The 26001-nt window shown below is 42.3% G+C and overlaps 1 protein-coding gene across 4 annotated transcripts in view; it reads right to left on the bottom strand.

The window, feature by feature from the left end:
• The window catches only part of CIT (citron rho-interacting serine/threonine kinase), a 123034-nt gene that overhangs the window by 77734 nt on the left and 19299 nt on the right, over nucleotides 1–26001 (bottom strand). For all 4 annotated transcript variants that reach the window (XM_081123712.1, XM_081123713.1, XM_081123714.1 and 1 more), the window contains exons 8-10: nucleotides 21938–22141; nucleotides 20946–21099; nucleotides 5562–5745 (exon numbers count right to left, since the gene is read on the bottom strand). In XM_081123712.1, coding sequence (XP_080979838.1) covers nucleotides 5562–5745; nucleotides 20946–21099; nucleotides 21938–22141 — 542 coding nt within the window. The remainder of the gene's footprint in view (nucleotides 1–5561; nucleotides 5746–20945; nucleotides 21100–21937; nucleotides 22142–26001) is intronic.

The raw sequence follows: 26001 nt of genomic DNA, 5'->3' as shown, positions 1-26001 counted from the left end.
ACAGAGGGGAACGTTAGACATCTGGTCCATTAATGGCAGAATGGAAACCACACAAGGCACCTGAGGGCAGTAACCATGGGCAGGAGCCAGATGCAGTTTCTTAACCTATTTGGGAAGTACAGGGGGCGCAGACCTTCATGTACCAGAGCATATTCTGCTCTTGTTGTTGACTAAAGAAAAAAAAAATCAAAACACAGATGAGGCTCTTTGCAATAGGGATCTGGGGGGTGGTACCCACAATGACAAACAGCCTTGGGCTGGACAAGGAATGGAAAACAATTTTTAAGGGAAGATCCTCTACCCTTCCAAGTATTTGGGTAAAAAGGAAGTAGGACTGATTGGAGAGTTCAGGCTGTCTTCCACTAGAGTAAGCCATCCCCGGATGGATGACAGGCGGCAGCCTGGAAGAATAAAATGTAGATTTGAATAGACACGGATCATAGAGTCATCAACACACGGAGAGCTGCAGCCATAAAAATGATTTGGATCAATTCACCGAATGCTTATTGAGCAACTTGTATATAATCAGCCTGTAGATATGGTGGAAAGCAAGGTCAATGCAGCTCTGTCCTCGCCAAACTTAGACCCTAGCAAATAAGAACTCTCAGGGAGAGAGTATATATATGCATGCGTTGATGTACACACACACACACACACACACACACACACACACACACACGGCAAGTCTCTAAATGAGAAGAGGAAGAAACCAGAAAAAGCCAAGAGCTACATAGTCCACCTACTCGATAAACTTGCCGAGACTGAAACCAAAATCATTAGCATTTACACTGCCTATTGGTTCTCATCCCATCCAGCCCCAACCCCAATGCTTGTCATTCTCCACTTCTGTGAACCTGGGGACCTCACACAAATTTCCCAATGTCTCCTGTCTATGGCACTGATACTTGGCAGGACAGCACAGTAGCTAAGAGACTCTGCAGTCATGCTGCCTGAGTTCAAGTCGAAGCTGTGTGGCCTTGCGCAACTTGCTCACTCTCTCTGTGGCCAGGTTCCTTACCTGTAAAATGGGAATGATGGTACCTTCTTTGCGGGCTGCTGTGCAGTTTAAATGAGTTAATCTGTGTAAAATGCTTGGAACAGAGCCTGGTACAAAGCCAGTACCCTGTAAGGATGAGCTGTTATCACTCTGCCCACCTGAAATTCTCTCTACATTCCTCTCCACTCATCCAAATCACTGCCTTAAAAAACCAAGCCAAATATTTTACCTTCCACTAGTACGCCTATAAACTCAGTTCCAACACCTTTAATGAGGGTCTACCATGTCCAGTGCTCCAGGAAAAGCAGATGACTAAGACCCAACCCTGCCCTTGTGATCACCGTTGACTAGGGGAAATGGACATTCCAATGACGATCATCACTGTAATTTGGCAAGAATTGTGAACTAGCATTGCCCACCTAAGTGTCCCACACTGGGTTTTGCCTCACTCTCCTGACTCTTTGAAACAGTTAGATGTCTAATTTGTACAGTGATAGTCCACAGCAAAGGTGTTTGCCTGGTGTTCCCTGAATTGTTTCACACACATATGATTTGATTTGTACAACTTGATAGAAGGGGATCTGTTCTGGAACTAGACCTTCTAATTCTATCCCCCAATCCACTCCACCTCAACAACTACCTTCTACCTACAGGTATTTGGCAACTGGATTTTAATTTGTGGTTGGTCAGGACATTTAAGCTTCTCTAGCAGAAAACTCCCAGGGCCTGGGAAGCTGGGTTTTTGGTCTGGCATGACTTTGGACTATTTAATTATTGCTGAGTCCTTCCATATCCTCTTGGCATAAACAGGACACTATGCATATATACAATAGTGTATTAGTAGTAACAAAAGTAATAAAAGAGGACTTTTTTTGAGATCTTTCCATGCAGCAGGTGCTAGATCAAGTGCTTTAAATGCGCCATAAAATCCTCCCAACAGCCCTAAGAGGAGCTATTATTACTACCCCACTTTGCAGGTGAGGGAACTGACATGCAAAGAAGCCCCAGTAGAGCAAGGAAGGGGCACCGAAAACTGGTTCCCTAAAAATCCAGGAAGCGATGGTAGCAACCATTCTTCATTCCCCACAGTGTTTGGATGGCTGGCTCCAAAATGAAATGTTCAGATCCACCAAAAAGGAAAGGAAAAAGCCCTGAGCCAAAAGAAAAGGTAAACCCCTTCCTAAACACAGCCTGTTCAGACACTGTCATCCCAGAGTCCAGTCTCACTGAGGTCCCATTGCTCCCCTAAGATTTCCAACTTCTCCAAAAGCATAAAACCGGCCTGTGTAAAACTAACACAAAATATAAAAACAACTGTCTTTTTCCTTCTAAAGTTGACACTGAAAGTTTGCAGAAATGCACAGTTTCAGCAAGAGCTTCGATGAGGCTGTACCTCAGATCTCGGAGGAAGAAGGGCCCAGAGAAATGTACTCATGCGGACAGGGGAGGGAAGAGAGCTGGGACCCATTTTATTCTGAAGCCTGTAACACACTGATTTCTGTTACCACACTATTATTGTTAAATCTAAGCAAAGAGAAGCTCACAGGAACCACCAGGCATTCAGAGATTGGGGATTTGGTTTGGCTTATTGTTGGTTAAAAAGAAAAAGGGGATACTCACCCACTCTCCAGCCCTGACTTCCCCATAATCCCACCCAAAGACAACCAAAACTAGTTCTATAGAATCTCTCCTACTCCCTCCAACTCGAGCTGCGAGGAACTCCCACTAAGACTCAAACACAGAATGCTGAAATCGAGAGCCTTATTAAACCTTCAAAGAATGGTGCGCTCAGCAGCTGGCTTGGAAACAGTCTGAGGGCCCCGAAAAGGGATCCTAACAAACAATCACAACAATTAAAATCATTTTCACTGCCAGAGTCTCCGTGAAAATTCCTCCTTCATTCAGCTGCACCTCTGAACATTCCATCCAATTCGCTGGTAGCAGATCTGGGGTCAATTTACCCAGCACAGTAGAGCAACATCTGCAATTTCCTTGCTGGTGTGAGAGTGAGTAACAGCACAGGTAATTAATATGTGTAAATAAAAACCTCTGAGCTGGAAACGGGGGGGGGGGGGGGGACTCGGGAAGAAACACCAGGTCCCTGGTGGCGACGGTGGTACCCCCAGAAAATGCCTCCCCCCACCTTCAAATGAACTTTGTAAATATATATCAGCAAAGCTGCAGGGGACTCTAAGTAATTTCATCACTGCATCCCTTTTATTGAATTTCTAAAGAATAACAATCCAATACGTCCAGGGTGTCACCTATATCCAACAGGTGGAGTAAATTTCTAAAATGATGTTGTAGGTTTTACCCGTAAGGCTGCCTATGGCAGTAGAGCCAAGTCCGACAGCAAGATCATATTAAAAGACATAAGATGAAAGAAAATCTTTCTGATTCCAACCTGAATTGGCATGAAAAAGGCATCAAAGTTCCCCCAAAGACAGGTACTACAATTCCATCTTCCAGATAAGAAATCCACTGTTTTGTTTGCATGGACTTTTTTTTATTTTAGGAGAATCTTATTAAGCATTCTGTTGGGGCATTGAACAGAAGCTCATTTTATGCTCTGGAGATATATTTTGAACTACCAAAGGTGAGATAGCATATCTTCAGATACAGTGAGCAATATAAACACAATCTGGGGGAAAGGATCACGAGTAAATTAAATCAACAAATATTTATCGAGTGCCTGGGCCTCGGCACTGAGATGCCCTGTCAGAGAGCTCCCTTAACTGAGCTTTCGGTGAGAAGCAAAAAGATGCAATTACGGTCTTCCTGAAAAATAAGCAATTAATCACATCCTGCTTCAGATTAATTGCTGTGCCTAAGATCCCCCATATCAGTCTGCCTTTGCCCCTGAAATCTAATTCCCTTGAGTGCTCTCTGGGTTTTTCGATTTCTGATTAGCACCCTAAGCAAGCTTTCATTCTGACCTGGCCAGCCCATTACTGACCAGAACTAGAACTCTCCACATACCTCCTTCCAGTCTGATCTGTGACCTTCAGTGTGTTGCATGTGTCAAGGTTAAGCTGCCCACTAACCATGCATCCTTCAATATCAGGCCTCCACTTCTGCCCTGCTCTTCGATGCCAGTGCAAAACCTTGCAGCCCTGCTGGGCCATTTCAAATCCGCCCAATGGCACATTCAACAGCTAGTTAGCTTTCTGCCTCTCCTCCCATCATCAGATCACTTTGGGGTTGTGGAGAAAATTAGCCAGAAAGGCACAGCAATTACTACCAAAATCCAGCCCCAAATTTTAAACCTAGCCCCAAAGGCAGGGAGGAAAGAGGAACTACCTCAGCATCTTTCTAAATAAAAGTCTGTCTCAAATTCAATTGCAACCCTCAACCCCATCTCATTTCAAATGCCCAATTCCCTACAATAGTCTGAAATCTTTTCAGGAACATTACTGTCAAAATAGCACCCAAGGGGAGACACCATCCAAGAGCCAACATGACGTCCCTTGGAATTGATACCTAAACTACAAGCACAGCAAATTGAGAATGAATGCTGCCAAGGAGAAAATCAAATTCTGCGTGTCTCCTAAGTGGGCACCAACTAACTACCCAACATTACCCTGAGAGCCTCCAAGTGAAGGAGCCAGGGCATCGGGGGATAACACAGCCCGTCTAGGAACTGCCTGGGAACTCGTGCCTCTGAGCACAGACTGTCATCAGACCATGAGAACGGAGCAAGACACTGAGCTCCTGCATCCACAGAGGCTACTGCATTTTAGACAAATTCCAGGAGGCTGGAAGCCAGGACCCTCAGTCCCAAGTGCCATGCTAATGCGTTTTCATTAGCTTTTTCAAGAATGAAGGAAGACCTCTCATGTCAAGAGGTTCACAGTGAAATTTACACTTCCATTTTCTAGTCTCCTGATTTCTTTGGTTTTTTCCCTGTGAAGCCCAGTTTCTGGGAATCAGTGACTCGGCTGCATCACACTCCCTCCTGATGGCTCACAGTAACTGGGCTTCCTCTCGCTGCCAGCGCTCTGCCAGCGCCCTGATCTTTTAGGAGACTTCGAGCAGAGCCGAGCACCATCTCTCTGAGAGCTCCGGTACAGCCACTTGAAGCTCAGCTAGCTAAATCCGGGAGGAAACCTTGAGACACAGTTTTTAGGGTTTTTTCCTACAGCCAAGATAGCAACCTCCATCCACCGGCCTGAGAGAGAGAGATGGATACCTAGATGGACAGATACACAGATGGACAGCTTGTATTAACCCTGCACGTTTCTCCTGCCACCACGGATCTGCACTACTAGATACTTCCCGCTATCTCCTCCCCTCTAAAGATGACCAAAGACCGAAAAACTAACCCAAAGTACCCAATTGACAATTATGATGCTGCAGACAGGAAGAGGTACCTTAAGCACAGCAAAATGAGAATATTAACAGTCCAACCCTCCAAAGCCCAAACAGGTAAGTTGCTTCCCCAATGCAGGCTGGTTACCGGCTCCCTTCCACCGCACTCCCGCACCCGACCACCCCCACCACCACCTCTGGGCTCTGTGCGCCTCGCATCAATGCAGGTCCCTCAGAAAGTCAAATTCTCACTTACTCAGCTCTACCAAGAATCCCCAGTGCCTTGCTATACGAAAACCCCACAAACGGCAGTTCTTCACCCGAGAAGCCTGAGGGGTTCAGCTGGCACCGAGAGGATGAAACCCACGAATTCTTCTCTGGCTCATCAAAATTGGAGGTGTCATCATCAGACTTGAGGGTGGGAACGAAGGGGGGAGGAGCTGGTTAAAGAAAAACAAGAAGGAGGGGCGGGGGAGAGAGAAAAATTCAGCCAGATTCAACACTGTTGCGGAGAAAGCCGCCTCGCTCCCTGGCGTTTGCGATGGCACTGCAGCGCCTGCCTTCAATCCAGCTCGCTCAGGCAGCCCCAGCCCCGCTCTCGCAGCAACAAGAGATTAACCCCTCCTCTGCCAACATGGCCACCCACCCGCAGGCAGGCTGCCTTCCCTGCTGGGACAGACTGAAGGATGAACTCAAACAGGTCACTTGGTGGAAAGAAAGCACTTGGGGAATTCACGCGAGCAAACCGCTCGTTGCTCGTCGCTGACATTTCCAGAAAGCTTGTACGGAGCATCGGCAGGCTGGTGCCAGCATGCCCGATGACCTAAACCTATTCATTTCCTCTTCCAGACAGGTCTACATTATTAATAGGTAGTGCTAATCGTTGAAATAAGGTGGAATCTCTACGTTTCGTGGATTAACCAGGATGAGAGGGAAGGACAGGAAAGAGGATCTGGAAGGTATGTAACTCCTGTTAGGATAGCACTGCAGTCTAGCTCATTCATATCCAGATGAGCATACGCGGAGCTCTTATTAACCACTTTTTTTTAGTTCACTATCCGTTCTCCCCAGCTCAAGCCTGCCCCCCCATCCACCGCAGTTTAATCAGCATAATGAAACACCAGCCAAATAAAGTTCTTCCCAGTGATTTACAGCACCCCTGCACGCTGACAGTGTGAATGCACCGAAGGACATCGGCGTCCTACCTCATTAAGGCATGACTCCCGGCTAGGGGCATCTTACATCTTTCTCCACTTGCTGCAGACCTACTAAACTCAGGGAGGTGGAAACTCATCCATCCGTCACCAGGAGGCTGCCCTTGGTGGTGGGGTCCCCGAGGTGTAGCCGGCCAGAAGCGTTACCATGGCTGCAGGCTGAAGCGTCTGTGGTAGCCCAGCCCAGGGAGTTGGCAAGCTGGGCATCACATCCCCCGCAGTGCAGGCTTCATGCTCCCCACTCTGTGCATGCTCTGGCTGTAACCCCACCTGGCCGTCTGCGTGGCAGGGGCCAATGCTGATCTGAGTGACAGGGCAGCATGAGTCACTGCCGGAGCTTGCTACAGCGCCCCCTAGGACAGTTGTCACAGCCCTTCACAGTCCAGACTTCTTGTTTAACTCCTTGTTTCCTGGACAAAGCCTTGTGCCAGACCTGAGCACCAGTTTGTTTTCTGCTTACAGACTCGAAAGACTCTGGCTGTTTTCAAAGTTCCCCAATGACGACAACATCTGAAGCAGCACTGGGAAGTAAATGGAGCGGTGAAGGGATGTGAAGAAGGGAGAAGGGGAAGCCAGAATGAGGGGTCTGGCTGCTCCCAGGAAGTGCAAAAGAGCATTCTCAGAGCTCCAGGTGCATTGAGACAAGATGGGAGATTGAAAATGTAAAATGTGCACTGCTAGGAAATTATTTAACACCTCTGAGCTCTCAAAAGAATTTAAATCTTCCCTGTTAGTATCGGAATCTACTAGCTTAATACTTTAAAAATTAGCTGATGGAAAGAAAAATTACATTCAATGCTTCAGCCCACATCCCATGTGTACTTCCATCAACACAGCCTTAAATCCAATCTGATTTCAATTACCCAGTACCTTTTTATAAGCAAAAAAAAAAAAAATCTTTTTAATGAAATTACATTTCATAAGAATCAAAAAGAGTTTTCCATCCTAAAATAAGGAACCTCAGATAAAGACAAAAAAAGTATGAAGAGAGGTTTGCAGATGATAATAGCATGGAAGCATCGTGGTTAATGGCATATCCTTTGGGATCTGACTGAGTAGGTTCAAACTTTACCACTCAACAGCTCTGTGACATTGGGAAAGTCACTTAACGTCTCTGAGCCTCACTTTCAATACAGAGATAACTTCCTCAAAGGGCTGTTGGGAGGTTTAAGGGAAAGAATCTGTATAAAGTGCTTGCACAGTTCTCAGCATACAGTAAATACCCCATAAACATTGCCTGCTATTACTGTTGCTCATGTGAGATACATGTTTATGACAGATGCTGTAGTTACTGAAGTTCAGTGAGATACAGCAGAACCTATGTTGAATATTCTCCTTTCCTGCACAAGACACTGACACACTCATGTGGATATTTGTGTTAATTATATTATATCATTTAATCCCTAACAGAGATTTAATCCCCTTTACACTATACACTAATCTATCTTTAGGAGACTAAAATAGAATTCCATTTCTGAGTGAGGGGTATGATTAATATAGGGGTAGGAGCCACCGTCTGTGAAATAATGATTTAGACATTCCATACTACAAAATAAGATTCCTCTTTAAAACTCCATCATGTTCAAAGGTAGCCCATGTGGTCAAGATTAGAAAAGGGGCCAGATAAGCTTCAATAAAAAGAAGTCAACATGAAATACGCCAGCCGATAACAGGTGAGATATTCCCAGGACATATTAAAAGCTAGGGATGTAAACCTCCAGACAGGTAGTCAATTGAATACAACAGTAAACTCTGAAAAGAAGAGCTTCTAAGGATCACGTGTGGACAGGGACAAGCGCCACAGCCTCAGGCCAAAGGGAAGCTCAGTGGGGACCTAGAAATTGAAAGTGATGAGGGTGCTCACCCTGGACTAGGGCCCTTTAGGGGAAAGAACATAAGGTGGCTACTAAAACTGGAATCCCGGGTAGCATGTCTGCATTTTACAGCATCCTGCATGGTATGGGAACTACAAGGCAAGAAATGAACATCGATACTGGTCCAGTACCACCGAGTCCTTGGGGAACTGGCAGACACATGTGCAGGGACACTTTCACAACCCAGGACACACGCACATGTGCGTGCACACACACACACACACAATCCCTGCTGAAAATGAGTTCACAATAAAGAAGTAAAAACTAACAGTTACACATAACAAGGAAAAATAGACTGTCCAAACTACCGTGACGAAGCATACAAGAAATGGGAAAATTTGCCCTCCAAAAACTATAGATAAAAGAACAATCTAAAATGGGTAATAAAAAAAAATCTTAATTTATGATCAAGGTAAATGAGTAGAAATTCTATTAAAACAACAAAATACTCTGAAAAAGGACCAAGCACATTTGAAAGGAGGCAAGTGGGATTTTTTTAAATGAAAAGTATTATCACTGAATTTAAAGTTAAAAATTCACTGGATGCATTAAATAAAAGATTAGACACAGCTGAAGAGAAAATTAGTGAACTAGCAGTTATATCTGAAGAAATCACATAGACCCATGCTTCTCAAAATGTAACCTGTAGACTCGCAGCATCCACATCACCCGGGAGTTAGACAGAAATACAGAATCTCAGGCTCTGCCCCAAGCCCAAGGAATCAGAACCTGCATGCTATCAAGATATGCAGGTGATTCATGAGCACACTACAGCTGGAAACGTGCTCATATAGAATACAACACACAGAAGCAAAGAAAGGACATGAGAGGTCAAAGGACAAAGAATGAGAAGGTTCAGTACACATCTAATTGGAGCACCAGAAACAGAGTAGAGGACCATCAAAATGTGGATGCCACATTTTAAAAGGATTATGTATAAAGACTACCAAGTTTAAAGACCACCAAGTATGTGATCACATCTATCTTGGGGGACTAATTCTCCTCTTTCTTGTACCTTATGGAAAATGGCCCTTGTTTGAGCCTCATTAACTGTAATATTTTTTCTTTAAAAAAGGTATTAAGCCCTGACCAGGTGGCTCAGTTGGTTGGAGCATAGTCCTGTACACCAAAAGGTTACAGGTTCAATCCCCGGTCAGGGCACATAAAGGAAAGCAATGGATAGATGTTTCTCTCTCACATCAATGTCTGTCTGTCTCTCTCTCTGTATTTATCCCTTCCCCTCTCTCTAAAATCAATAAGCATGTCCTAGGGTGAGGAATTTTTTAAAAAGGTATTAATAGGCCATTGGATCTGTGTCTATGTTGATGGAGGTACACATTGCATCTGAGAACATTGAGTAGTGCTAGAAACATAGTAGGCACACAATAAATGCTGAACAGACATATATTTAAAAGACTAGAAAATACCTCTTGCAAAAAGAACATCTAGCATATAATACAGGCCATGAAGAAGTTAATTGATGTTTGAGTTAAATAAAGAGGCTTTAAAAGTGGAGACTGTTCTGTCTGAAAAATGTTAATGAGTGCCTATATTAATATTTTCTGATACAGTATTATAAAATCATCATCTCCCCCACAACACACCCACCACACTCAATAATGACAAATAAGAAGCCATATATTAAGATCTATTTTTCATTGGCAAAAACCACTAAGAAAAAATAGAAAAACAGTATTTCCCTATGTATTTTTAAATACATCAGCCTGTGCTTGAGGTCACATCAGGGCACATTCTCCTTAGGGGTAGGGGCTATCCAAATAAGTTCTGGAGGGTTGGTTTTTTCCGCCAGTTATAAGATAGATGGCAAAACAGGGCTTTCAGAAACAGAGCTATTTTAACAGCTATAGTTAATCTCTTTCCTATAAATTCTCTTTTTTGGAATCCTGACACTCATTAGAAGCTTTGGGGGGGGAGGGGGGGATGTTATTGCCTTCAAAAATATTCAAAAACTAAAAACAAGGAAAGGAGAACCCAATGGATTTGTCCTTTCACCCTGCTTCTTTCTAACATGCTCCACTGAGCTCCATTTACCTCATTTCTGCCTTTAATTTTTCAGATACCAAACAGACATCAATATTTAAAAACACAAAAGATTTTCTACTTTTGTTCCATTGTTTATCATCTGCTTTCCACACTGGAACACAAGCTCCATGAGGGGAAAGACTGTGCTGTGTCCACCATTATACACCTCACACCTAGGGCAGCACCTGGCTGGCCTGATTCCATGTTTAGTGTCTAGCTTGTTAAATGAATGAATAAATAACAAGAGCCTTAGATGGGGGACAATTTCTTACACCTAATGGGTTATATCATGCAATATGCCACCTTAGGAAACTCCGAGTACCCAATTTAATCATGAAGAATTGACACGTAAAATAAATAAATAAAAATAAAAACACCTGAGCCTGGATATTATAGTTCATAAAACTCCTATAACTTTTAATCATCACTGTGGGTTACAGACATTGGTGCCGAGTTGTGTGTGACAGAAGTAGAAGATGAGTAACGGCCAACATAGTGTCGCAAAGGACAAAGGCACATAAATAAATACAATGAATGAGGACCGTGCCTGGAACACAGCGGACAGTCAATAATACTAAATCAAAAACACCTGCAACTTCATTGTATCAACCATGGTGTCCTACACCTTAAAAAAACACAGGAAACAAAAAAACCTACTTAACTGATTAATTAGTTGCTATGTTCAAATCTAAAATGGAAGACTACCAAAAAACAAGCCATCTTCCAGTTCCTTAAAATCTGATCACACTCATCTATGTTAAAAACACAAAACTACAAAGTAAGTGAAGGGGAGGCTATTTATGCTGTTTAGAGGTCAGGATGTAGGTGTGAAAAGTCGAGAATATGCTGAGTTTTGTGGCTGGGGATACAGGGAGTTTTGTGTGTTCCTGCAGGAAAGTGTCACGGAGGTGAATGAATCTCAAGAGCTGGTTAAAAGGTCTCTTCTAGGCTGAAAAGCAGAAGGGTGCTCTTTAGAAAAGCCACAGACCGGCAGCCCGAGAGGCTGTGGGCAATGAGGCTACAAAGTAAGTGAAAGTGAAATCCTGGCTGAACCTCGACAGGGGGGAGTCCTGGGTTGGACTGACAGAAGGGGTTATTAGAGAGAGTTTTAGAGTGCCGGGTTGGTGTCAGTCCCTGAGACTGATACAATTGGGTCCGTAATGCTAGAAGCCTCTAAAGGACAAGTCTACGATAGTCAACGTGACAAATTCTCTACATTGGAAGCAACAACAGAAAGACAGGATGTGGGTTAGCAGGAGATGGGCTGCAGAAAGAAATGGCAAAATGTGGCAAGAGTATTGTTTGTTATAATTTCAAAAATATCAATGACCAACTCTTTGTTGCTGTTGGTGGGAGCCACTCCAAGAGAAAAGGGTTACCCTAGAAAGAGCAAGATAATCCAGGATCAAAGGTCTCAGGAGAATGAACCGAGAGAGTAAGTTAGGAGACAGGCAAATAGAGCTGGTTACTAAATATACATAAGTAATTTAGCCCAGGAGAACAGATTAACTTCCTTACAGCCTCGGGCACTTCCCCTACTTTCTTCCCTCCAGGAATATCCCTCAGATATAATTCGTACAAATAACACATTGCATAAGAAATTCAAAAAGAAGACAAATCATATCCAGTTTCCAATAGAGTTAAGTAAATTAAAAGTTATCCCATCTCGTTGCTTCCCAAAAGAGTCATAAAAAGACTTTAGGGTAATGCTGATTGGGTTGGTGATTAATTTTTACAATGTACCTTCAAAGTAAATGAATAAGGAAGTTACAGTTGCTGAAGCATGCTTCAGTGAATCCATCTCAAGGATGCTAGAGTCTGACTGCCAACAGCTAAATAGATTTCCTCTCTGGTGGCAGCTAAGAGACCTCGATGGGGCTGTGTGCTCTATCTGAATCTTGCCACACTCAAAAGCCATGTTCCTACTAGGCTACTTAATAACAAGTTCTTGGTTAACAACTTATGTTTTCCCACAGAATTGTACTTTTAGAGATGCTTTCTCTCAATTCTGATGGCACTTTAACTAGATTTCGAACATCTTAGCCTTGCTTTGTCTTTCCCTTCCCTCTCAGTCTAGGTACTCAGTGACCTGTGAAATACCTACATCGGCTAGAACACACTCAAAAGACAGAATCTGTTCAAACTGCAGCTAGGCATGACTGCCTTTCTCTGCAAAGTTGGGTTTGGATATTCCAGTCTAGGGCCCAGGTGGAAGCCCCCAGATAGTACTTAAACAATAGCAAGTGAGATGGTTCACCAGTTTCCATTTCCTACAACCTGCTTGCTCTTGGCCCCAACTGTTCCTGAATTACCCACAGCCAAAAGCCATCAGATTTCACTCCTGGATACTTACCCAAGAGAAATGATTGCATGTTCCATAGGTTTGTACACAAACATTCACAGAAGCTATATTTCAAATAGCTAAAAACTGGAAACAACCCAAATGTCTGTCAGTAGACAACTGGATAAACAAATTGTGGTATATCCATGCAATGAAGTACTACTTAGCAATTAAAAGAAATAAAATATGATATACAACGTGGATGAAGCTCAGAATAATTACGTTGAATGAAAGAAGCCAGATAAAATAAGTCCATATTATATGATTTAACTTATATAAAGTTTAGAAAATACAAACTAGAGTGACAGAAGGCGGATCAGTCATTGTCCAGGGACAAGGGAAGGGAGGGGGGAGGTGGTAGGGAAGGGTTACGAAGGGGCACGAAGAAATCTTCAGAGCGATGGATATGTCCATTATCTTGAGTGTGGTGACGGTTTCACAGGTGTATACATATGCCGAACTTAAACTGAACACTTAAGATACATGTGCTTACTGTATGTCCATTATTTCCCAATAAACTGGGAGTGGAAAATAGTTTGTCCCCAATCCTTTCCTGGTCTAAGGGGCTTCTACCCAGGCACCTTTACCCTTGAGGTAGAAGTGCTGAATAAACACATCTAGTCTCACCCTTTAAGTCACTCCTGCCCCCAGGAAGGAGGAGCTGGACATTCACCGGGCTGTTTTACTGGAACACAGGGCTACTATGCTGCAAAAGCAAGAACTGGGCTTAACACGCCCTGTTTGACCGCCTATGTCCAGCCATGGCAGGCACTCAACCAAGTGGCCATTCTTGTCCTCCTTATTTCCATGAGGCCCACTGTGGTGAGGCCTCCCTGTCCGCGAGGGAAGGCGCAGCATGCTCTTCTGTGCGGTAGGAGAGGCAAATTTAACAGACCCCTGCACCAAAGGTTGCTAAGCACTTCCCTTGCTTAAAGAGGATATTTTGGTCCCTGTCTGGCTCTCAGTCCTTTGTCAGTCAGAATGTTGAGGGACAGGAAGGGTTGGTCTTAGGAGCCAAAGTGCCAGGGCTAGACCTTTCCTTTCTATCACCAGGGATCAAAGGAATTGGCCACGATTTTTCTCTGAAGTGAGACACTGAAAACCACTGCCAAACCCTCAGTCACAAACAACCTGGACCTGCTGTTCTTTGTCCCAGGCTTTAATCTCTTTTGACTCCTGCCAAACGCCCTCTTTAATTCTATCCAAACATCGCCCTCTGAATGTGTACGTAAATGCAATCACCACACTTCACAGAGCTGACTAGAAAGTTGGCTGCTCAATATAGTCCCAGATGTTTAATATAATTTTGAATCTTTGGCCAAATCATTTCCATGATTGCTTGGTTGTGGAAGGTTTTCTGGCAAGTGAGAATTTAAGGGCTGTGGACTCCAATGTATGGCCTTTCTCTACAAACCTATTTCCTGTTTCCCATCTTCTCCCATGAAAGGCACTGGTTTATCTCATTTAGAATTGACTTGCTGAACTGGAATTTAGCACTGTACTGTTGGTTTACACTAAGAGGCACTATAAGAAGAATCATAGGGACATCCCCAGCACACAGACTGGAGTGATGTGGTCCACCATGTCACAAGGGGGCTCACTTATGGGGAACTCAATGATGAAATTCCTCAAGGCTCAGTATCCAGATAATCAAATCTTTTCTGAGCAAACCATTCTGGATTTCTTTCTCGTGGAGCTGAGGCTCCTGGAATTGTTCATACTGTTTTCTGCTTTGGCCGCTAGAAACCTGAGAGTCCCAAATCTGTCTTCTAGCAACTTGACAGGAACTGGTTTGTTTTCACCTTTGACCCTGACTTATTTCCTTACCCTGATATTCCTGGCACCCAGATTTCTACACTTATTTATTTTCATCCTTCTGATACTGCAATTATAGTTAAAATAAGCTGTTTCAACTTATCTTAGAATAAAGTGAAATGTTACATATGTTTAACATCTCTGGATGTCGCTTCTAAATTCAGACTGGAGGAGAGAAATCCTATAATTCTAATTCATAAGCATTTAGCTCTTTTAAGTCTGTTTTCTCCTGTCAGCGACTTACTGTCTAAAAACAGAACAGCCCCCAAGAGACACATCAATAGTCACCTGTACATCCCATAAGACTACAAGAGCTACTGACTACCTGTCTTTTTTATTCCTTTTTTATGTTTTAACAGGTGGTGCCCACATGCTCCTGGTCCAGTGAGTTGTGTTTCTGTCATCACTACGATAGCATCCCCCCTGTTTCTACCCTCCCTCCTCACACCAACTCCCCAAACAGCTCCAGCTCCTTTTCCTCCCTTCCTCCTGCCCCACAAGTGACTGGGTGGGTATCTGACAGGAAGATGTACTTAAGGAGCCACCCAAGGACAACAGAGAGGTACATCCACCCCCTCCTCGAACTAGTTTACAAATAGTTTACAAAACGATGCATGGCCAGAAGCCTGTTCAAATGATAGACGACCTTAATAAGGCCCAACACACACACACACACACACACACACACACACACACACACACTCTGCAGAAGCCATTGAGAGAATGCTATATGAAAAGCAGAACACTAAAATAAATAACCAATATATACATATTAAAACCAGAGGAGTTTTCGTTTGAGAAGAGAGCACCCTCATTTGAAATCAACGGTCAGAGTGGCAAAACGCGGCAGGGTTTTGCAAAGACTTCTCCCTCATTTATTCCAATGATGCAGGAAAATAACCTGACAATAAATACTCCTGAATTCTTGGGAGGCAGTATAACGATGCTGTTAGGAGTACAGGCTGTGCTGGTGTTTCTATTAATGGAGAGTATTATGGAAAGTTATACAAAAATTTGGCAGCAGTGGTTCACTTTAGGGAGAGGCACTGGGCATGTGCTGGGAAGAAGACAGTTTCCACTGTATAACCTTCCCTGACACTCGAATGTTTTACCATGGACTGTACTACTTTTTCAAATAAATAAACACTAAGAAAACCTGGAGTCGGGGATACCTGAGTTTGACTTCTGGCGCTGCCAATGCCTGGCTCCGAGACCTTCACCAAGTGGCTTCATCTCTTTAGCCTCAGTGTCCTCATCTGTACTGTGGGACTAATAACTGTGCCTGCCTCACAGAGGCTTGGGGAGGTGTAAATGAAACAACTGCATGCATAAAGTACTTTGCAGAGCCCTTAGCACATAGTAGGTGCTCAATAAATGGCACAGCAGTATAATACAAGCATAAAAGAGTGTTAATGATAAAAAATTTAATCCAGCCTTAAAGAAAAATAACAGTAAGCTCGGGTGTGGGGAGGCATAAAGATGCCTTTGCACAGCCAACTACTTGCTACCAACAGGTGGAGGTTAAATTAAGCCACCATCTTAAAAGATATGAAGAATATAAATTAAAGCCCATCTGAAGGAAAGCTTTCAATTCCTCAAAAGCAGAGCCTAAAATTTGGCATTTCTAAGCAGTTCCAACTACCCATCGAAGTTCTTAGCCAAAAAGCAGTCTCGCCTTACCCTGAGCCCACAGCACAAATCTAGGAAGACCCCACAAAAATGAACAAAAAACTCTAATTTTCTCCTCTTGCCAAGCTTCACAAACGCTAATATGCACAGGAATCTGATTCCTGCGGATCTTATTAAAATACAGCTCTGGCTTAGTAGGTGGGGGCTGAGTCTCTGCATCTCTAATAAGCTCCCAGGTGATGCTGATGCTGATGCTGCTGGTCCATGGCCCACACTGCACAACAAGGTCCTACTGATCCCAGATGATGGTTCCACTGCTTGTCAGCCAACAGCAATCTTGAGGGATTCCAATTACTGTAATATTCTCTCTCCTGGTAACCGGTTGATTCTTCTAAATCGATACTTCTCAACTGGGGGAGACTGTGTCCCACAAGGGACACTGGGCAAAAAATATCTGGAGACATTTTTGGTTGTCACAACTGCAGGGGTGACATCTATGGGTAAAGGCCAAAGGTGCTGCTAAACTTCCTACAGTTCACACAACAGCCCCCAAAATAAAGAATTATCTGGTCCCAAATGTAGATAGTGACAAGATGGAGAAACCCTGTCCTAAATAAGAAGAAAACATGAATCTGGGGGTGGTACGCACAAGGACAAACAGCCTCAGGCTGGATGTGGAAAGGAAAATAATTTTTAAGGGAAGATTCCCTACCCTCCTAAGTATTTGGGTAAAAAGTAGGACTGATTGGAGAGTTCAGACTGAACTTGGAAAGCAGCCTTGAAATAATGATAATAATAATAAGCAGCTGAAAACCCAACCTTACATCTGATTATATAAAGCTGGGAATGAAACATCAGGGTGATGGGCAACTAATGGCCCAAGTGTGGCAGTAACTCATCACAGAGTTTCTGACTTACTGAGAGAATGAGTATTCCTGAACCAGGTCAGATTCCTGGTTCATGTGGCGTTGCCTTTATCAACCCTAAGGGGCAGGACCCAGGATGGGGCACAGATGCTCCACCTGACTTCAGTATCAAAGCCAAGACCTGTCCAAGTTCTTCTCAGAAGCCATTCCCAACTCAGTCATTCATAAATTTGCCCAGACCCTTCTTAAATTGCATTTCTATATCCTGCCAAGACCACTTCTTGAGATAATGATTTTAGAATATTATTACCCGCTGTGTTAAGCAGTACTTCCTTGCTTTAGTTACAACAAGAAAAAAGAAGAATTAGGGGTGAAACAGCAGAGAGGGTAAGGTAATGCTGCTTTCATCAAGGAACACTCTTGTATGTGGAAAGTGGACTATTCAACAGTCTGGACGCACAAAGAATTTGGGCGACAACCATGAACTCGGGAAACGTAATGACTTCAAGTGTGTTTTTTGATGAAAGTCATTCAACATGTGTTTATAAAAAAAGGACTGAACAAAGGCATAATTTCTGTTAGAGTTACCTAGTTAGAACACAGCTCAAACAGCATGGAGTTCAGCAATGTTTTCAATCACAAAGCCCTCAATCGATTGCAAATATGCAGGGATCAGAGGTTGGTGAAAAACAGGAATATTTGCTAGGAGACAGTGAAATTAATACCATGGCTCTTTGCATGGTCAGGGAGGCCATGGAACCTCCAGGAAAAGGCATTACCAATCCTCAATGGGCAGGAAGATGCCACCCATTGACTGAGCTACATTAGTTGATGGGATTAGTCCCTCAACTGCAAACACTCTAATTGCAACATGGTACCCTGGATTCTGTTCCTGGAAAAGAAAAGAAACATGAGTGGGCGCACTGGTGAGATCAGAATCAAGTCTGAAGTTTATTAACAGTAATGCACCAATATTAATCTGAGTTTTGACAAATGTGGCATAGTTATGTAAGATGTTAACATTAGGGGAAACCGGGAGAAGGGTATGTGGGAACTCTTGGTACTATCTTTGCAACCTTTCTATAAATCTATTATTCCAAAGTAAAAAGTTTTTTAAAATTAAAAGAAAAAAATTTTAAAGCCAACATATTTCATGACTCTTCAGAGCCACTACACTGGGAGTTAGAAGTCAATAAAGACCATCAAGATTTAAGAACCAGGATTCTGGGCAAAGGACCTGAAAGGACATTTTTCTAAAGAAGACATATAAATAGCCAACAGGTGTATGAAAAGGTGCTCAACATCACTAATCATCAAGGAAATACAAATCAAAACCACACTGAGATATCACTTCATACCTGTTAGGATGGCTATTATATAAAAGAAAAGAGGTAAGTGTTGGTGAGGACGTGGAGAAGAGGGAACCCTTGTGCAATGTTGGTGGGAATGTAAACTGGTACAGCCACTATGGAAAATAGTATAGAGGTGGCTCAAAAAAACTAAAAATAGAACTACCATATGACCCAGTCTTTTCTCTTTTGGTTATACACCCAAAGAAAATGAAATCAGTATCTCGAAGTGATAGCTGCGCTCCCATGTTCATGGCAGCATTAGTCAACAACAGCCAAGACATGGAAACCACCAGGTGTTCATCAATGGATGAATGGAGACAGAGCTGTGATATACACATATCCTGCCATTTGCAAAGTGGATGAACTTGGAGGACACTATGCTAAGGGAAATAAGACAGGCACAGAAAGAAAAAAGCTGCATGATCTCACTTATACATGGAATCTGAAAAAGTCAAACACATAGAGACAGAGAGTGGGAGGCTGGTTGCTAGGGGTGGGAGATGAGGGAAGTGGGGAGACGTTGGTCAGAAGGTACAAAGCTGGAGTTATGTAGGACGAGTAAGTCTAGAGATCTAATGTACACGATGACTACAGTTAACAGTATTATACCGAAGTCTGGAAATTTGCTAAGGGAGTGGAGTTTAGGTGCTCTTGCCACACACACACAAAAAAGTAAAAGAAAAAAGGTAACTGTGAGGAGATAGATACATTCATTAGCTTGACTACAGTAATCATTTCACCATGTATATCAAATCATCATATTGTACACCTTAATATATATAATTTTTACTTTAAAAATTAAAAAAAAAAAAAAATGAATCATGATTCAGTTGGGTGAGGAGAATTCCCTTATACAAATGTGGAGGGGAGGAGGGCTGTGTTAAAGATCAGGAAAAACTAAGTGGGTAATTATTAGGATATGGAAAAATTAAGATAGCCACAGAAGGCATGGAGAGTCAAGTACGGCAGTAACAAGTGTGAAGCTGGCCAAGACTGTTAGTAATCCATCACAAAGTCATCTCCTCCCAAAGATAACCATGACCTTCAGAGATGGGCCTCATGATGGGCAGCATGGGCCACATTCTACACCAACATGTATCCTCCACGGACACTATAAAATTTACAGAATAGTGGTTATACTTGTAAACCCAACAGGCCTAAAGCCTGCAAACAGCCTGAAAGGAAAAGTCTAGAACAAAATCTGAGAATTCTGACACACACAATATTAAAAAGTCAAGGTTTACCAAAACACAAAATAAACTAATCACCATTCACTGACTGACGTGAGTAAAGATATGTTGTTAAGACATAATCCGCAAGTGCATGCATAAAAAATTAGCTGTTTATTGAAGAATATGAGAGATAAAAAGGTAAGGCAAGAAAAGATTAAGTATTTGAATAGCAACTAAAAGAAACTGTATCAAGTCTTTCTAAAAGCAAAAAAGGAAGACTGCTCTGAAAATATATTGCTGATTAAAAGCTCGGGGCCTTGGAGATTTGGGGGTTGATGCCTAAAGATTAGAAAAATAAAGCAATGTGGCTGCCAGAAAAAAAAAAATTGCCAAGACAGGTTTATGGAAGTGCAACCTACTTAAATATTTTGACAGGATGTTAGAGAAACCATCAAAATGGCTTTCAACTGGACAATACTGGATCTTAACCCAACACAGTCCAGCTGAAGGTACAAGCGGTGATCATTACACCACCATTCCAACTAGAAGCCTAGTTTTAACACCTAGAAATGGATTCCATTTTCCCACCTCCCGTCATCAGCAACACACTCAAATAGGCCAACTGCTTTCCTACTGGTTCTAATCTATGCTCATTCGGTCAGGTCACTAGAGCACATTCAATCAACAACACATCCAATAAAAAAAGGTTAAAAAAAATTACCAATTTGTAAAAAACCACGCATTCTGATTTTGTTGACAATAAAGCAGGTCTTTGTTTTTACAGAAGTTAGCTTGCACTAATTGATTATAAAGCGAAGTGTGAATGAATCCACTATGCACATACATTATAGATTTTACATGCTCATGAGCAAAGACAAAAATTTTAGAGGAAAACAAATGGACAACAGCAAGGCATTTACGGTTTTCCTGCAGGCTTGGCAATTAGCAAAGCAACCTGGGCATGTTGCCTAATCTCTGGCCTTTTTCCTAACCTGTGAATGACATACCTAGGTCCACTTTTCCTCTGGGAAGAAACTCTATCAAAGAAAGTGACCACCTTCGAACTCCATCTCTCTAACTTACTGAGGGCTAATATTCTAAAGGCCACATAAACAGAGTTTGATAAATGACCCAGTTTTATGCAAACAAGTTTAAAGTGGAATTATTACTCAAAGACAGCTGCAGTACATCATTAGCCTTTTCTATTCCTGTAGATAATTAAAGCCCTTGTTTTTATAATGTATACCCGCTTCTGTGGGCCACAATAATTTCAGATCGTTCTCAAGTGTTTCTCAATCCCAACCCCGGAATTGAAGGAACATGGCTCTACTTACAGTTACGAATGTTATCCCAGTCGATTTTTGAGAAAAACGGATGGCAGCAAAGGCCTTCAAATTTCAGTCTCTCTTTCTGGCCACACAACAAACTTTGAATCAGATCCAGTAATTCACTGCTAACTTTGGGGTCATCTGGAAACTTCAAAAATCGCTATTGCAAAAAATAAAATAATTATTTCCTTAGCAAATTCAACTCCGTATGTCCCAAAGTTAAGAAAGTGTTTCTCGTATATTCAAGTTTCTTTCTTTTTTTAAAGAAGGAAGTGGTGTGCCCTCTTCACTTTGGACCAAAGGCACACTCCCAAAATAAACGGCCTGTTCACATCAATAGGCCTAGTTTCTTTGCAAGGGTTCAATATTTTTCACGACTTGACCCCTGCTCCTCTCCCATTTCATCTAGCTCCAATCCCCATCTCGCTCTTGGCTGTCCAACAATGATGAGCTATTTAAAGCCACCTGAACAAATCACACTGTTCTGTCTGCCCAGAACACCCTCCCCAAGCCGAGCCCTTCTTCCTGCCTACCTCTTCCACCCCACCACTCCCCCCGCGTCCTCCCTCTGAACTCTGCTTTTGCACATACCTGTGTACTGATTTTTGTGTGATGATGGAGGCAGAAGGCCCACAGAGCCTTTCTCTCGTTCATCATTGTAAACCTGGTACCTAACAGTACCTAGTGCAATCCACTCATTACTGAATAGGTGGGTTGAAATGAAGGAAACAAATCAGCCCCAAGAATCATCTAAGGGGAAACTTTAACTCAAGAGGGAGACTCAAGAATAACAAATAACTATTCATGTATTAAGGATATAAAATATGTATTATACATATAAAAATATGTATTAAATATTCCATAAATTGGGTGAGATACAAAAGTCTGTGAAATCAGTTCTCTTTTTCCCTTTGGCTAAAACTAAAACATATATATTTATCATATCTTTAAATATTTTGATGAAATATAATCTTCAAAATCTACTAACAGCTCTTTACCTGGAAATTCATGATGTTACTGAAGGTTCTGGCTGAGGTTCCCTCAGTGAATGGGGACCTTCCGTAAACCATCTCATAAGCAATAACTCCCACTGACCACCAGTCACAGTCGAGGCTATAGACACCTTTTCCGTCCCCATTCATCACTGTCAACACTTCCGGGGCCATGTAGTCTGGGGTCCCAATCGGGAGTTTGGCATTCACCTGGAAACCCGTAAATAAAATGAACACAAGCAGCTTTCAATTACCCGCAAATAGATTATGAACAGCCACGCTTCAGATGCAAGCTGATTTGCCACTGATTACTATTCTTCCAGGCACTTAAACCTTCTGTCAAGTGGCACACTGTCAGAAAATGCAAATGACTTCCTTTTTTTTAAGCACATAATATAATTCAAAGTGAAAGGGCAAGGAGTTGTTGATGATATATATACCCTTTGGTTACACGAGGACAGGGGCGTATATTCCTGAAATGAAAAATATCTTTCCTGGTACATGTTACTGATATGATAGAACTTCTCTTACTTATGAAACAGCAAAATGATAATAAATCCTAAAGATGAATCTATAAGATTAATCTACCCATTACTGAAAAATGAGCAGGTAGCTGGCAATACAATATTACAAATATGTATGATATCTCAGGTTTAAATATTTGGAATCAACATTCTGACTGTGCCCCATTCACAGGGCAAGATATGAAAGTTTGCACCAGAGGTCAACTGTTAATAAATCCATTTTCCTCAGCCCCCAGCTCCTGTTCCCTGGTCCCCACCCCCTGCACTGTTCAGAAACCAGGGCCCTCAAATCCAATGGCACCCAAGCACCTTACCTTGACAAAGACAGATTAGGACGATGTAGGATGTCTTTTTATAAAGCTAAATATATTCCATTTAAAGAACTGTCCTTTTTTCTGAAAATTTGTCCTTCTGGCTGTTTGGGTGTTTAAATGTCCTTTATTTCTTGAAATGATGCTCATGACAGAAGTAGGTTTTCTGCCCCTCGCCCTCACCCCTTCTGATGCAACTAGTAAGCTGGCAACCCTTTTGGTCTTCAAAACTGTTTTGAAGTTTTACTGAGCCATGAAATTTGAAGTCTAAGGACCACCTCTCTAGCCTTCCCCATAAACCAGAGAGGGCCTGATGTTAGTCATATACTGTGCTGACCGGCTGTCCAATAACCCTACATCATCTAAAAAGGCTTCTCTCACATCAGCAGTTACATGGCACAAAAGAATCTTCTCCCCATTAAAGGATCTTAAGTGTCCCTGAGAGAGCTGGGAGATTTTATGGGTAAGGCCACATGTCTTTAATGCTGAGCTTTATATCAAGAAAGTGAATTTGCTTTGCTTTGCTTGGACTAGAAATTGAGAGGAAAGCAAATGTTTAGAGAGGACACTAGGAGGTCTCCTTTCACATGATGAAGACCCAAGCTCCTCCAGCCTGTAACTTTAATTCTGTCCATTCCTCTGCCCCCGAGACCTACTGTGATAGGACATGGATCATTCTCCCCACTCCCTCCCTTTTTACCCCGTGCCTCGGGCCCACCATAGGTTTTTCCAAACTGTAAACCCAGAAAGCAGTGTGGTACTGTTATTCTTGACACCACTGCTTTGGGCAATAGTTTTTCTACTGCAAGTACCCATTTGGGAAAGCCAGATGGTCACATCGCCCAAGAAACTCACAGGCCTGTGTTGATGGACAAAAGTGAGGAGAAAGGAGAAAATATATGGTCTAAGACAGGAGAGCCTAAGCTTGAGGAACCAAAAGTAGCTTAAATCAAGAGGAAACCTCAACGCGGGGAAGCATGAGCTCAGACTTCTGTCTTTCAATGTGTGTGTAAATGTTAATGAGCTCAACACAAGATTAGGATTAAACCGAAGGGTTTGGGTAAAAACCCTCAATACAGACAATGAGAAACAAGTCTCTTTTAAACATCAAAATAAAAGAAGACTATAATACGTTGATTTAACTAGGTACTGGTAATGCCACCGAATCACTGATTAAATGCTTACCCTTTCTGCCTAATTGCCCTGCAGAACCAAGCCTCAAATATGCATCATTTACACGCATTTGGTTTTATCATCACACCATGTTGTTTGAGAGCATTCGGTTCTCCCTGTTTGCAGCTCACACGGCTTGGTTATTTGTTCACGATCAAAGAGTGGGAAGGAACTTGACTCGGTCATCTTTATCGGCCTGACCCAACAAAGGGTATAAGCTGCCAATGCCTCGTTTTCAAACTCATGATTACACTTATCAAAGTGAGTCAGGTCACTCCCCAGCTAACTCTTGCCCATAACAGATATGTGATCATAGACATTTACTTGTATGTTTTCTACATTTTAAAGAAAAATGCTCCCTAGCTTGCTTTTTGTACATGTCCTACTATAGTAATCCATAGTAATTAACAAAGACTTTTAATGACTATTAATGACTACTAAGTTTCCATTAGCAACTGACCTCCAAGCACATTAAACCAGTTCAACATGTAACCTCACACATCCTGACAAGGATTTTGCAAGATGCTTTCCCTCTCTGCTGGGGGCAGTTCACAGCTGGCCAGGCTGGGTGAGATATTAAAAGGGGAATCATGTCCTAGGAGTCCAGCTTGCCTGCAGCACACCATCTGACAAGGCCCCAGTTTTATGAACTTTAGTTCATTTTCACTATATCGACAGGGAAGAAAATATACCAGTTCAGGAGGAGATAAGAAAATGACTAGGAGGCAGAAAGGTCGGTCATATTTAGAGAGATAAGAGGGTTTAAAAAAATAAAGAAAAGGATTAATCTAGCAGATTATTTTACAAGCAGAATGCAGATGAGAAGAAGGGAAGAAAACCACAGTCTTCCTCTTTCCAAGCCCCTTCCAAAAAAATGCTTTAACATAAAACTGCTTCAACCTACCTTTCCCCACCTAGCTGCCCAGGGTGTAAACATACGCCTCTGCAGAAGCAGGGGGAAAGAAATTCTCACGGTGCTCTTTTCACTACTACATACATCTCAAAAGGGACTCTCTCCTATGGGTTTCTATCTGCTAAATGGGGCTGATTTATAATCTTTATTTATAATCCTCTCACAATTATTTTCCTGAGAGCTGAATGACACAGATTAGAAATGTTAGCTGTTTGCCATTCTCTGAGATTCTAATAAGGTGAAGTGGGTGACCTAAGTCACACAGTATGTCAATGGCACATCTCAGCTCACCCCCCAAATCTCCGGGCAGTATGGCCCACCCTTGATTACTAACAAAAACACTCCAAAGCAATATTCTGACTAAGAAGCTCGAAATAAAGACAATGAAAGAAGGAAAACACAACAGATTTAAGATTCACAAATATCCAAAATACACAAATAATACTTGGGAGTGGTAGAGGAAAGGACTGACTGATTTGAGGTAAGTAACATACAATAATTTCAGTCAATGTGGATTTGATTTTATAGAGTATATTTTGAGTACAAAAAAAGATTTTAAACCTACATTAGGCCTATAAAACATTCTACTTAAACTTTTTTTTTTTTGAGAGAAAAACATTGATTTTGCTATTCTACTTATTTATGCATTCACTGGTTGCTTCTTGTATGTGCCCTGAACAGAGATAGAAACCACAACCTTGGGGTATTGTGAAAATGTTCAAACCAACTGAGCTACCCAGCCAGGGCCATAAAATATTCTATTTAAAGAAAAGACATTTTTAACCTACCACCATTGATCAAAAATACCCCAAAATTATAATTCTATATCCATACTTGATCTAGATTGCAGACTCTTGGTCTTCTGTAATAAAAGGGCCTTTGTACTTAAAACAATGCTAAAAACTCCTCCTTCTCTGCTTGGCATATTCTTGGGCCTAAAAGCAGGAAGTTCTAGAGACATGATTCTGTCTCTACGAGGAAAGGAGCTGCAATACTTTCGAGTGTACAGGACTGAATGCCACATCTCCTTTACCAAAATAATCCAGGGTTAAGATCGTTGAGCTGCAAATAAAACTGAGTGCCTCCAGGAGGCTCCCTGCCTAGTGTGAAGGTTGCTACAATTAGAAGTGAAAAGGGCAGTTTGAAACA

Source organism: Miniopterus schreibersii (genome assembly GCF_964146895.1).
Source record: "Miniopterus schreibersii genome assembly, chromosome: 20".
NCBI lineage: Eukaryota > Metazoa > Chordata > Mammalia > Chiroptera > Miniopteridae > Miniopterus > Miniopterus schreibersii.
Note: the sequence above shows the minus strand (reverse complement) of the source record. Positions and strands in the feature narration are given on the sequence as shown.